Source organism: Centruroides sculpturatus, unplaced genomic scaffold, assembly GCF_000671375.1.
Source record: "Centruroides sculpturatus isolate CEXI.00-Female unplaced genomic scaffold, Cexi_2.0 scaffold3, whole genome shotgun sequence".
Lineage (NCBI taxonomy): Eukaryota > Metazoa > Arthropoda > Arachnida > Scorpiones > Buthidae > Centruroides > Centruroides sculpturatus.
Genome location: NW_019384366.1, coordinates 624890 through 638802, shown reverse-complemented (window position 1 = coordinate 638802; position 13913 = coordinate 624890). Strand labels below are relative to the sequence as shown.

At 24.8% G+C, this 13913-nt stretch overlaps 1 protein-coding gene across 1 annotated transcript in view; it reads right to left on the bottom strand.

Annotated features, from left to right (window-relative positions):
* LOC111642532 (Down syndrome cell adhesion molecule homolog) overlaps positions 1-13639 on the bottom strand; it is a gene marked incomplete at its 5' end in the record, with an annotated part of 81965 nt that extends 68326 nt beyond the window's left edge. The window contains one exon of the mRNA XM_023388884.1: positions 13297-13639. Within this exon, the coding sequence (XP_023244652.1) occupies positions 13297-13639 (343 nt within the window). The remainder of the gene's footprint in view (positions 1-13296) is intronic.
* Positions 13640-13913: the final 274 nt, after the last annotated feature.

Here is a 13913-nt window from a genome sequence, read left to right as displayed (position 1 = left end):
ATCATTTATCTTCAGATTATCTTTAATTTTTTCCGATGTGCGTGCAAAGTTTTTTTTTTCAATTTTTTTAAAATGATTTCTTCAGAAAAAAAGTTAAAACGTCATATTTCATCAATGTGATAAATTTCATTATAGGAAATACTTTAAGTAATTTAATGTATCCTTAAGTATGTAAAAAATTCATAAAAAATGTTAAAATAACTGATTTTATGCATAAACGTCACAAGTTTGTGCATAAAATCAGTTATTTTATACGATATTTTTATTTAATTAATTAATTATATTCTAGAAATTAAATTTTCAGAATCTAATCCTTGATCCTAGAAACTTTATTATTCATTTTATTTCAGTTATTTAATTAATTTCTTTTTCTAACATTTATTCATTTTTAACTCTGCTATTTATCTTATTACAAGATATAATTCTCTGAGAAAATAAAATTACTTTTAAATTTCTGATTAAACGGGAAATTTCCGAAATTTTTCTGTAGCAGTTCAAAAATGTATTTGCTTTGACCTAAAAGTCTTGTAACTCACATTTATTTGGTGGTTCTTTTTTTAATATATTGGAAAAATAGCATGCTATTCATTAATCAGGAATACGATATGACGTTTTTCTACAAGTGATCGTGACTTATTGACTGATAAACAACATTCTTACTTGATTAATTCTATTTTTCTAATATAAACATAGAAACAAACAATAAAAGGAAATAAATAATGGAACCTTTTATAAATAATTATATAATTTTAGGAATATTTAAACAAATTCCTTGGCGTTTAGTTTATGGTTAAAGTCTAGTATATATCAAAATAAATAATGCAATTAAAACTTACATTAAAATTTGAGTATTCTATATAAATTTTACTTTTAACTTTTGTTCTTTATCTAATGAAATAATTAAAATTTCTCTATTATAATTAACTCATACATTATAGCAAAGTGCAATTAAAATGGTTTGTGATTCTATTATAAATTTAGAAACTAGATATATCTATTCTTAATTTTCTCATTATTACATAATTGTAATTAATTTTAGATTATATAAAACAATTTAAGTTACTCTTTAATAAATAATTAAAAATTAAAGTAATTACTGTTATAAGTATAAATTTATCTTCATTTTCTTTCTAAATAAGTACTAGTAAGTGTAGAAGATCTTCCTGCATACGTTACAAAGTATCATATTTGTTTGTATCTACAGCCTATTATACCGATATCTGAAGTGATAATAATGATTTTTTAATAAAATGGAATACTATCATGAGCTAAAGAATAATATGTTTCCATTAACATTAATATAACACGTTTTCATTAGTATATGTCAAACGATTTTAACACGCTTTTGTAGAGTAACAGGCTATTAATATTTTTGATACATATTTATCCTCGTTTATAAATTATCAGTGTATATAACAATTATTTTTCTAATTGTTGGAATTAGATATTTGAGAAAATTTTTCTTAAAAACTCAAACTTAGCTAGCACGAGCTCCGTTAGACATTTTAGTGCATTTGCAGCTTCCCCCTTTAATTTTTTTCACTATGCGATCTCAAATTTTTAAAAGATCAATTTTTCAGTCTAATGACTATAAACAAATAATAGATATCTCAGAGTATAAAATAACAATTTTATATTATCTCATACGTTAAATATACAGGTCTATGGAAATGAATGGTAAAAAGTTTAACAAATGTAACCGGTATATTAATATCTAAAGTTTAAATATTTTAAATAGTTTTATAAGTTATCTTTCTGAAGATGATATGTACATATTCAAAGAGAACAAAGGGAAGTGAAGTGATGGGATAAGGTAATACAACACATGATCTACCAACGAGAAGTACCTTACGGGAGGATTTTCAATGAGAAACTGGCCCCTATTTTGATGTTAGACACGTGAAGACATCCGGAAACTCCCTATGGCCAGTCCGTTTGTAAGACCGAACCCGCAACCAACTAGTAGTGTTCAGTGTCGACATTCTGTTCTAGCCAATGTTAGGTAGTAGCAGTGAGAAAATATCTCTTACTTTAATAAAAAATTTAATGGTTATAAACTACACAAAGAAAATTATGATAAATACTTAATGATTATTTATTCAAATAATTATTGATATTTAATAGTTAAATAAATATATATAAATCATACATTTTTTATATACGTATATCTTTATATTTTTCTTTTCTCAAATTTATCTTCCCATGCACCATTTCAATGATACCTGAGTACGCTTCTGCATAAGGATAATATTTTAATTGCTCTATAATATAAAGTACTTTGATGTGAATACTAATTGGATTTCATATATGTTATCAGTCACCATTTTAGAATATGATTAGCAGGCGTTCCCATTGGACGGGGACATCCTAAAAATGATTTGTTGTTCATAAAAATCATTTATCTTCAGATTATCTTTAATTTTTTCCGATGTGCGTGCAAAGTTTTTTTTTTCAATTTTTTTAAAATGATTTCTTCAGAAAAAAAGTTAAAACGTCATATTTCATCAATGTGATAAATTTCATTATAGGAAATACTTTAAGTAATTTAATGTATCCTTAAGTATGTAAAAAATTCATAAAAAATGTTAAAATAACTGATTTTATGCATAAACGTCACAAGTTTGTGCATAAAATCAGTTATTTTATACGATATTTTTATTTAATTAATTAATTATATTCTAGAAATTAAATTTTCAGAATCTAATCCTTGATCCTAGAAACTTTATTATTCATTTTATTTCAGTTATTTAATTAATTTCTTTTTCTAACATTTATTCATTTTTAACTCTGCTATTTATCTTATTACAAGATATAATTCTCTGAGAAAATAAAATTACTTTTAAATTTCTGATTAAACGGGAAATTTCCGAAATTTTTCTGTAGCAGTTCAAAAATGTATTTGCTTTGACCTAAAAGTCTTGTAACTCACATTTATTTGGTGGTTCTTTTTTTAATATATTGGAAAAATAGCATGCTATTCATTAATCAGGAATACGATATGACGTTTTTCTACAAGTGATCGTGACTTATTGACTGATAAACAACATTCTTACTTGATTAATTCTATTTTTCTAATATAAACATAGAAACAAACAATAAAAGGAAATAAATAATGGAACCTTTTATAAATAATTATATAATTTTAGGAATATTTAAACAAATTCCTTGGCGTTTAGTTTATGGTTAAAGTCTAGTATATATCAAAATAAATAATGCAATTAAAACTTACATTAAAATTTGAGTATTCTATATAAATTTTACTTTTAACTTTTGTTCTTTATCTAATGAAATAATTAAAATTTCTCTATTATAATTAACTCATACATTATAGCAAAGTGCAATTAAAATGGTTTGTGATTCTATTATAAATTTAGAAACTAGATATATCTATTCTTAATTTTCTCATTATTACATAATTGTAATTAATTTTAGATTATATAAAACAATTTAAGTTACTCTTTAATAAATAATTAAAAATTAAAGTAATTACTGTTATAAGTATAAATTTATCTTCATTTTCTTTCTAAATAAGTACTAGTAAGTGTAGAAGATCTTCCTGCATACGTTACAAAGTATCATATTTGTTTGTATCTACAGCCTATTATACCGATATCTGAAATGATAATAATGATTTTTTAATAAAATGGAATACTATCATGAGCTAAAGAATAATATGTTTCCATTAACATTAATATAACACGTTTTCATTAGTATATGTCAAACGATTTTAACACGCTTTTGTAGAGTAACAGGCTATTAATATTTTTGATACATATTTATCCTCGTTTATAAATTATCAGTATATATAACAATTATTTTTCTAATTGTTGGAATTAGATATTTGAGAAAATTTTTCTTAAAAACTCAAACTTAGCTAGCACGAGCACCGTTAGACATTTTAGTGCATTTGCAGCTTCCCCCTTTAATTTTTTTCACTATGCGATCTCAAATTTTTAAAAGATCAATTTTTCAGTCTAATGACTATAAACAAATAATAGATATCTCAGAGTATAAAATAACAATTTTATATTATCTCATACGTTAAATATACAGGTCTATGGAAATGAATGGTAAAAAGTTTAACAAATGTAACCGGTATATTAATATCTACATAATTAAATACATAATGATAGATATAATTGTCATTATTTCGCTGTTTCTGTTCAAGAAATAACTGTTGACTGTTGCAGGTAGCAGAGTGTTTTACGTAATTATCATGTAATAAATTTGTAATAACAATTGTTATATATTTTTATAAAAATGTCAATTTTTTATATTTTGAGATCATTTTTGAATTATAGGTGCTCGACAAGATCTGATTTAGTGTGTGTTTCTTTATTAGTCATTTTTTTACTAGTGGAAGACGTAAGCGTGTTCTTTATTCTCGTGAACATCACTAAGCTGTTTAGATATTCACGTGACTGAGATGAAACTAAGTTTCATCCAACACCAAACTAGTTAAATACGTGAGAAAAATAACTGTTTTACGTGCCTGAAAATTATGTTTCAATTCTCTTTTTTCTCATATCTAATTTAAGAAATAGAAACACAGTTAAGTTTTAAATAACGTTTGATGTAAAATTAAAATTTACTAATTTTTAACCGAAATAATCTCTAAACAGCTTTAACAATTTTTCTAATTCTCTTCTCCATCTATAATGTTTATTACACTTACAGATAATTTAATTAAAAGTTCTATAATCGTCGTTAATAAATAAGTTATTAAGGGTGGTCATGATGTTTTTACAAATATTTCGTTGTATTAACATTCAGGGAGTCTACCGGAGAATCGACGAACAAGACTGGCACCGGTACCAGAGTGACAATTGTGAAATAAAGAAACACGCCCTTACAGTCGAACAGAAGAGATGAGAATAGAGAATGACGCCCTGATTGGAATTACTTATGAAAAATCAAGATTCTCTATCGGATTCGAATCCTTACACCAATAGGAAAATATCATAACTGGAATTATTTTATCTCCAATGATACGTGTAAAAAAGTTAATAAATAAGTTTCAAATGTTAAAAAATTAGTAAACTTAAAAAATAGAATAAACAATGATAAAAGTTTTAAAAAACTTTACAATGGGTTCAGAATTAATTTTATTAAAAAGACTGTCAGAAGAGGCAGTTTTTTCCTCCAATTTTATACAGTTTTTTTTAATTAAAAAATAGAATGATGAAAATCGCACAAACTCGTGACAGACATTTACTTTTAAGCTGCTGCTAGAGCACAAAGTTCTAATACTTCTTGCAGTTAGGGCTCCATCAAACTGCCATTACAATCACATTTGCATAAAAATTTACAAAGGTGTAAAATTTGTCTTTGTCGAATATTTTAATTATAAAAAAGTATAATTATTTTTATTAATAAATGCTGACTTTAAAGATTTAAAATTAAAATAGCTATTAAAGATTTAAATTTTTTTTTCAAGTTTTCTATTCTTTATTCTTATTTAATTTTGCTACAATTTTGCAATTTTTTTTGTTTATTAGTAAGGTTAAACAAAAGGATTAAGTTATTACAATCGTATTTACATTCTTTAAATATTCCTTAAAATCTGAATTCTACTACCTTATACTTATTATATGAATATTATGCAAAATAGAAAATTACTTGCGACTAATTAAAAATAAACTAATGTTCGAAAATATTCGTCATTATAGAAAATATTATAATTTTAATTACAAACAACTACTCGCTGTATTGAGAATGTTTATTTAATGGTTTATTTTACGGACAAACGAGAACTTTATATAACCAAATTCCATGGACAACACTCGAAATTTAATTTACCGACGTCCATTTCAAGATTTCCTACTCAAACAAACATCCTGCTTATCGGAAAATCCCATTTACCACGCATTAAAGTGTCGTGTTAGAATGAAGCAGAAGTTAGATCAATTTTCGTTTATTATTTGATAAAGATTTTTTATTGTTATTTAATATGTTTTATTTTCTTTTCTAATTAAATATATTTATTAAATTCACATTATTCGGTAGATAAAATTTCTTAATGTTTACATAATTTAAGAATGTAAAAATTTTAATCATAGTTGTATAATACAATAACAAGAAAATTCACAGTTATCTTTTTTGCATTTTACGCCTTCAAAGCCATAAGAATAGTACTATTTTTACTTTATCTTTTCTATTTTTTATAACACTAACTCATTTTTTATAAGTCTTCAGATTGAGCAATCAAAGTGCCAACTATAATAAACGATGCTACAACTGGCTATTAATGTTACATAAAACACTGACAGTATCTCAAATATACTTAATTTAAGTTTAAATAAAGAATTACACTTCAATTAATTAATTCTTGTCTAAAATCACATCTAAGTTAAACCCATATAAGTCTATAAATCCACACACAAGTAATTTGAAGCATATAAATGAGAAAAGAAAGTAATTTGTCTTGAAAGACATGGAGTGAAAACTTCTTTATTTTTATAAATATGTAATTAATGATGATGTTCTTAAATTAATTTTGTCAATGTAGGACCTCATTTGTATCGCTAGCAAAGTGTTAGTTGTCATTTGTCACGTCCATGTTCCTTACTTGGACATAGAAGCCATAATAAACCCCGAGGTATTAATTCTTGTCTGGACGTAATAGTCTTTCGCTGTCGTCACATTTATGTTGGATATTTCCATTAGTGCAAATGAATCACTATCTTCTAGTTAGCGTACAGTCAACTCTTTACTCATTAAAACAATTTGTTAGTCTCTTTAGAATAAGGTTGAAGCATTTCGATTCGACAGATTTCTTAAATCATTAGTCGTTGTAATTAAGACATGATTCCTTTCAGTTCCCCTCTAATGTAGGTTTGTGAAGCAATTTTTTTCTTGTGTAGAACAAAACCTTATCCGTTGTAAGAGGATTGTCGTTTTAATTAAATCGCTCGTCCGATAGAAAAATTGAAAAAAAAAGAGAAAAAGAAGAATTCTTTCTCTAGCTTTAATATTACATTTAGATTTTCTATTTAATAGAAAGTTAAATAAAGAATTCTGATATATTTTGATATCGTTTCTATCTCGGTAAACTTAGTATTTTTAATTATGTAGGAAATTAATTTTTTATAAATTGTACCACGAAATGTATTGTTCGATCGCTTGTGAATAAAATGAAGAAAATGAGTATTTACTCAAGTAAAATTTTTATAAATAAAAAAAATAGAACTTCGCTCTATAAATAATNTTTATGAATTATTCTGATAAATAACATTACACCCAATTATATAGAAATCACGTAAGTAAGGGAGTGGTCCAGTGGCAACGACTAAACTCGGTTATTAAGTCAATTATTAATAGACTATCTTTTAAAGAGGATATTTGAACAGACTTGTGGAGTTATGTTAGCTGTTTGACACACCCGCCATCTCATAATGGAGAATGATGATCTACATGCAGTTTTTCTGACGTTAAAATTTATTGCCGAGACATTAACGGCAATTTCCTAGCATAAATACAAAGTAAACAAATTTGCTTTCACTTTCAGATAGAACATATGGTTACAATAGAGTTCTGAACTTCTGCTTGTTCCTATCACTAAGAAGATTCAAGAGAGGAAAAAATGATGTTGCAATCGAATAAATGAGTTGTTTTTAGTAAAAACAACTTTAACTTTCTCTGACAATATAAATTGCTGTAAAAATATATGCTTAAATAATTTATTTGTATATACTATTTTTGTTGTTAAATAAATAAATAAATGTAAGTTTTAATTATTTAGTAAGACAGAATTATTAATGTTAATGATTTTATTTATTTAATATTACTAATAGAGAATGGTCAGAAAAATACAAATTGTTTTAAAACAGATTAAAAAACATTAATTTAAACAAACGAATTACTTTTGTAATTTTTCCACTTAAAATATTAATAAAAAAATAATGCATAAATTGCGTTAAATAATAAATTGTTATGTAAATAAAATATTTCAGTTTATGATCCGAATTAATTGATTTTTTTATAATTATGTTTGTTTTGTGAAATATTTAGTATTTACGTTTTGAAAAAATATTGATTACTTTAACATTTTGTTATAAACTATTTCATGGAATATTCTAATTTAATGTTACTTAAATTATTTTTCTACAAAAGTGGTCTATTTAAATGGATAATGATGAAAATATCCATAAATTTTTTTGAATTATTTATTTACTAGTGAAAAATTATCACAATAGTTTACTTATTTATTAAAAACAACTATTGATCTTTATCACAGGACATATTGAGAAATATATTTGATTTTCCGTTATTTAATGTTAGGCTATATATTATATGAAGCACCTTTATCAAAATACATTAAAATCATCAATAACGGCGATATAGAACATAAATTATAAGACCTATCTGAACTAAAATGTTGTAACAAATAGGTCTAATAAATCTTCAAAATTTATCAATAAAGTTGGATTAACTACGTTTTCATGAAATGAAATTTTTCAAAACCATCGAGAAAATGTTACCTGTCTTTGAAGATTTCTCGAAAGTTCAATTTGTTACGATATAATTAATTAATTCAAGAACCTCTCCATCGTTGAGCATAAAGTGTTTTCTAAGTGGTGTGAGCTAACGGGTTGTCAAGAACGTTCTTCAAGTTGTTCTCCAGATAAAATACATCGAACATTTGTATTTCTTTGCTAGAATTTCTATACTTTTATGAGTTGAAACTTTCTATAGACACAATACCTCTACGATTAATTAAGCTTTTTGTTATTTTTGTTGTCAGGATTTGTTAAGGAGAGAATTCTTTTTGGTTCTTTACTTAAATGTTCTTCTTCGTACTGTTCAGAAATAGAATTGATGAAATAGTCAAACAATGAAAGTTTGTCGAGAAAATAAACAACTACCTATAGAAAATTAAAAAGTAGATAAACGTGTAGGATAAACATCTTCTTAATTAATGGACAAATATAAAAACTAAATATAAAATTCAGAAAATATATTGTTAAATATAGTTAACCGGTAACATTTTAACTTCTAGCTTCATACAAAACTGCCGTGTTTATATCTTAAATATATATGTAGTAGAATCCTCATATTGTAATCAACTATACTGATAACAATAATCGAATAACAACATTAAACAGATTAAGGTTTTTATTAACTCTAAAACGACATTTTAGAACAATTTAAAATTTATATAACTTGAAGATTTGCCAATAATTATTGTTAACTTTTTCAATTACAGTGGAATCCGCTTGTTATAATCTCTCTGGGACTTGAAATTCTTGTTAATCAGCGGATAACGTCGGATAGACAAATTTTCATTATTGAACTCAACTTATTACAATTATCACTCACAAGAGATTATTTGAATTCTAAAATTTATATTTATATAAATTCATTTATTTTCCTAAATTAAAATGATTATTTTTAATTAATTACTAAATTAAAAAAAATAATAATAACGTTAAAATGATTATTTTTAATTAATTACTTCAATCAAATTAATTTTCCTGTTTACAGTCGAGACAAATTAAGAGGAATTATAGCATTAGAGAAAATTAGAGAAAATGAAGTATTATAGGTGAATAACATCTAATTCTGTAAACATTACAAAATTTAAGATTATATTTTCATCACGTACCATTCAATATTACTGTTTCTATTATATAAAACACGACAGAATTTATGAATTATTCTGATAAATAACATTACACCCAATTATATAGAAATCACGTAAGTAAGGGAGTGGTCCAGTGGCAACGACTAAACTCGGTTATTAAGTCAATTATTAATAGACTATCTTTTAAAGAGGATATTTGAACAGACTTGTGGAGTTATGTTAGCTGTTTGACACACCCGCCATCTCATAATGGAGAATGATGATCTACATGCAGTTTTTCTGACGTTAAAATTTATTGCCGAGACATTAACGGCAATTTCCTAGCATAAATACAAAGTAAACAAATTTGCTTTCACTTTCAGATAGAACATATGGTTACAATAGAGTTCTGAACTTCTGCTTGTTCCTATCACTAAGAAGATTCAAGAGAGGAAAAAATGATGTTGCAATCGAATAAATGAGTTGTTTTTAGTAAAAACAACTTTAACTTTCTCTGACAATATAAATTGCTGTAAAAATATATGCTTAAATAATTTATTTGTATATACTATTTTTGTTGTTAAATAAATAAATAAATGTAAGTTTTAATTATTTAGTAAGACAGAATTATTAATGTTAATGATTTTATTTATTTAATATTACTAATAGAGAATGGTCAGAAAAATACAAATTGTTTTAAAACAGATTAAAAAACATTAATTTAAACAAACGAATTACTTTTGTAATTTTTCCACTTAAAATATTAATAAAAAAATAATGCATAAATTGCGTTAAATAATAAATTGTTATGTAAATAAAATATTTCAGTTTATGATCCGAATTAATNAGTAAAGATCAACGGTACACGAATTTTCTAATGATTCTTATCGTTTCCTTACAGCTTAGTATGTAAAAGGTTTGCTTTGGTTAAAGGTAAGTTTTGAAGAAATGATCCATTCAGTACGAATTTTCTAAGAATTCTTATCGTTTGTTCCCAAGTGTAATTATCACAATTGATTATAATAAGCGGATTCTTTTTAATTAATTTTATATAGCGTGTTTTGGACAATCTGTTTATAACAACAAGCAATTTATAATATAATACGTGATTACAATAACCGGATTGCATTGTATTAGTAACTTAAATGTTTTGGAATTTGCTATTTTTGATAGCATTAAACGGCTGATAACAATATCCGTGATTAGAATAAGCGAATTAAACTGTATAAATAATGAATAATAAAGATGAAAGGTAAATTCTTTAAAGTTTTACCCATAAAAAAATTGAAATTAATGTAACGTTTCATAGTCTATAAATAAAAACTGATATTTGTTTTTAGTAAATTATTCATTTCAAAGTAAATTAATTAATTCTTCAAAAGAATTTTTTCCCCCAGAATGTAAATTATTTATCAAAGAACAAATTATCCAAAGAGAATAAAATGTTAGTTTAGTTTCACTCATTTGTAAAAGTTCGTGCTGATATCTCCCAATTTCGCAATTCATTCCCAAAAGATAAATGATAGAATTACCATTGTTTATCTAAATTTCTGAGACTTACCTGTAGTAATCAATTTTAGCCATCTCGAAACTTGCAGAGATGAAGAGAAATATCCTCGAGCTATTACAAATTTCAAATATTGAAGTATTTTGAAGTCTGAGATTCATCAAATATATTAATTGTATTAAGAGGAGAGGTGTAATGTTGTTATATCTTTCTCTGTCTGCAGTGAAAGATGATATAGTAATATAATAATCTGAGTTAATACTGTATAGATTTTTAAAAATGGTATTCAGAAATGTAGTGGCATTATTTTAAATATTAGGTATCCATTTAATGACAATTATATTTTAACAAATCTGGTTTTTAATGTAAAAAGATTTTTTTTGCAACTCAGACTAAATAATGATATAGTAATATAATAATCTGAGTTAATACTGTATAGATTTTTAAAAATGGTATTCAGAAATGTAGTGGCATTATTTAAAATATTAGGTATCCATTTAATGACAAATATATTTTAACAAATCTGGTTTTTAATGTAAAAAGATTTTTTTTGCAACTCAGACTAAATAAAGAATTGATACTAATTAATAACAAAATTATCGAATTTTCTAACAGTATGTGTCCAAGATGTTAAAAAATGATTTCAAAATTTCATATGTTTTGTGACTGTAAAGATGCAAAAGAGTTAGCACAGAGTCTTGATCTACAATTTTTACTAAAATGTACTAAAGATGCAAAAGAGTTAGCACAGAGTCTTGATCTACAATTTTTACTAAAATGTACTAATGAAAGGGCAATGTATGTAGTATTCAATAGAGCCTCAATAGATATAATTTATGGGCTATACAAATTTATGGGATATACAAATATCAGAAATTCATGTTGACGTAGAATTGTAATAACCAAATAATAATAGATAACTAAAATATATGTACACGGGTAAAGTGTAATATATAAATGTACTCATTTTCGTACAAATTGTCTTATTTCAAGTATATGTACCTAGTTGTAATATAGTTGTTGATGATGTATAATTTAATGATAGAAGAATTGATTGTTATTAAAATACATCCCTTGTAACCGGCTAATGGCCTTAATACAAATAAACTGATTGATTGATTTAAAATATTAGAAAATAGAGGTGTGTTATAAATGTTCTCAGAAAACACCTTTCTAATAGAGCTTACCTTTTCTCTGCTTACGCATCTACAAAAATTGACGCATAAACCTATTTGAGATACAGCTCTAATGACTCTAATGATGACATCTGAATACTCTACTGTTATACTGGTATTTTTAGAATAGAATTATGCTTTATATCAGATTTTATAAATTAATCCAAACTAGATTTTAAAATATTAAAAAAATATATTTATAAGAATTAATTTTAAGTTAAATATATCAGTAAAATCACCTCGATTTTATAAAAATTTTAAATCTTCGTAGCAAAAATATAAAAAACGTCAAAAATATTAATACTTTGATAAAAATAATAAAATGCCTTGGTTAAATAAGATTTTTAAAATTATTATCCAAATTAAAATTTTATTATATTTAATTTGTACTTAAAATATTAATTTTGGGAATTTTTTTTTATATTTCTATAAATAACTTGATAATTAAAATTTTAATTCTGGAATTACTTTTATAAATTTTGAAGTACTTTTTAGATTCTACTTGGAACAAATGTAAATATTACAGTGAATATAGCAGAAAATGTGCATTTAACAATTCTATAAAATATATAATCTTATTTACAGTTCTAGATAAATCATATAATAATGTTACGCTCTACACATTTTTTTCTAAACAAATATTTCTATTATCCTAGATGCATAACAATGGAAGTTAGAATTTATTGAAGATATTCTTAGTTTTGTATAGATAGAGAATAGAGATGTAGTATCACATGTTTCGACATTAATATTATTGTCACTGTTCTGTTGTATGTGTTGATTACTAATATGATTTCCTCAGCTAGAGAAATTAATATCAATTCACCATTTTCTTAATAATCAATCAATCTATTGTTCTCTGAGATCTTAACATGTATATATTTTTGAAATTGTTAAAAGTTATCATTAATTATTTTAAATGTAATTAAAAATTATAAAATTATAATATAAGAATTTATAGATACGAAAAATAATTACTAGTGATACATTGGTGCATTAAATTTAAAATACTTTCTATGAAAAATTTAGGAATTGACGTATACAATACTTACCACCCCTCACTTGTACTTCAGTACTTCTTATGGAACCAACTGTATTAGAAGCCACACAATAGTATAGTGATCCGTGTACATCTTGTCTGTATTGGGTTGAAGAAAAAGGTGGAAAAACTAGTGAGCCATCCGATCTAACATATCTTAATCCATTGACTTCAGTGACATCGATTCCTTCTTTGGTTCTCCATATTATTTTGGGTTTCGGAATACCTTCTGCTGAGCACTTTATATCTGCACCAGTGTTATTGGAAAAAATCAATTGATGTGGTATTTTCTGCCTAAATGTTGGTCCTCTCGTGTCTCCACGAACATATTGCTGACCTCTTACTAAAAAAGTAATCAAATTTATATTTAATATGCAATTTTAATGGATAAAATTCTAATTAGCTTATATTAACGGATTAAAAGTTTACTTTATCTATGAGAGAAGTGTTTAAATTTATTTTTAAGTGCTTCTCCTTTCATAATTATAAACATTAGTTAAAAATAAATCCTGAAAGTAATCTCCTAACTAGAAGTTTAAATTTATCTTCAAAGAACAATGATTTTTAAAAAACTTTATCTTAGTGGCAAGTTGTTAAACTTTTGTTGCCTTAGAAAAGCTATTAACTTCC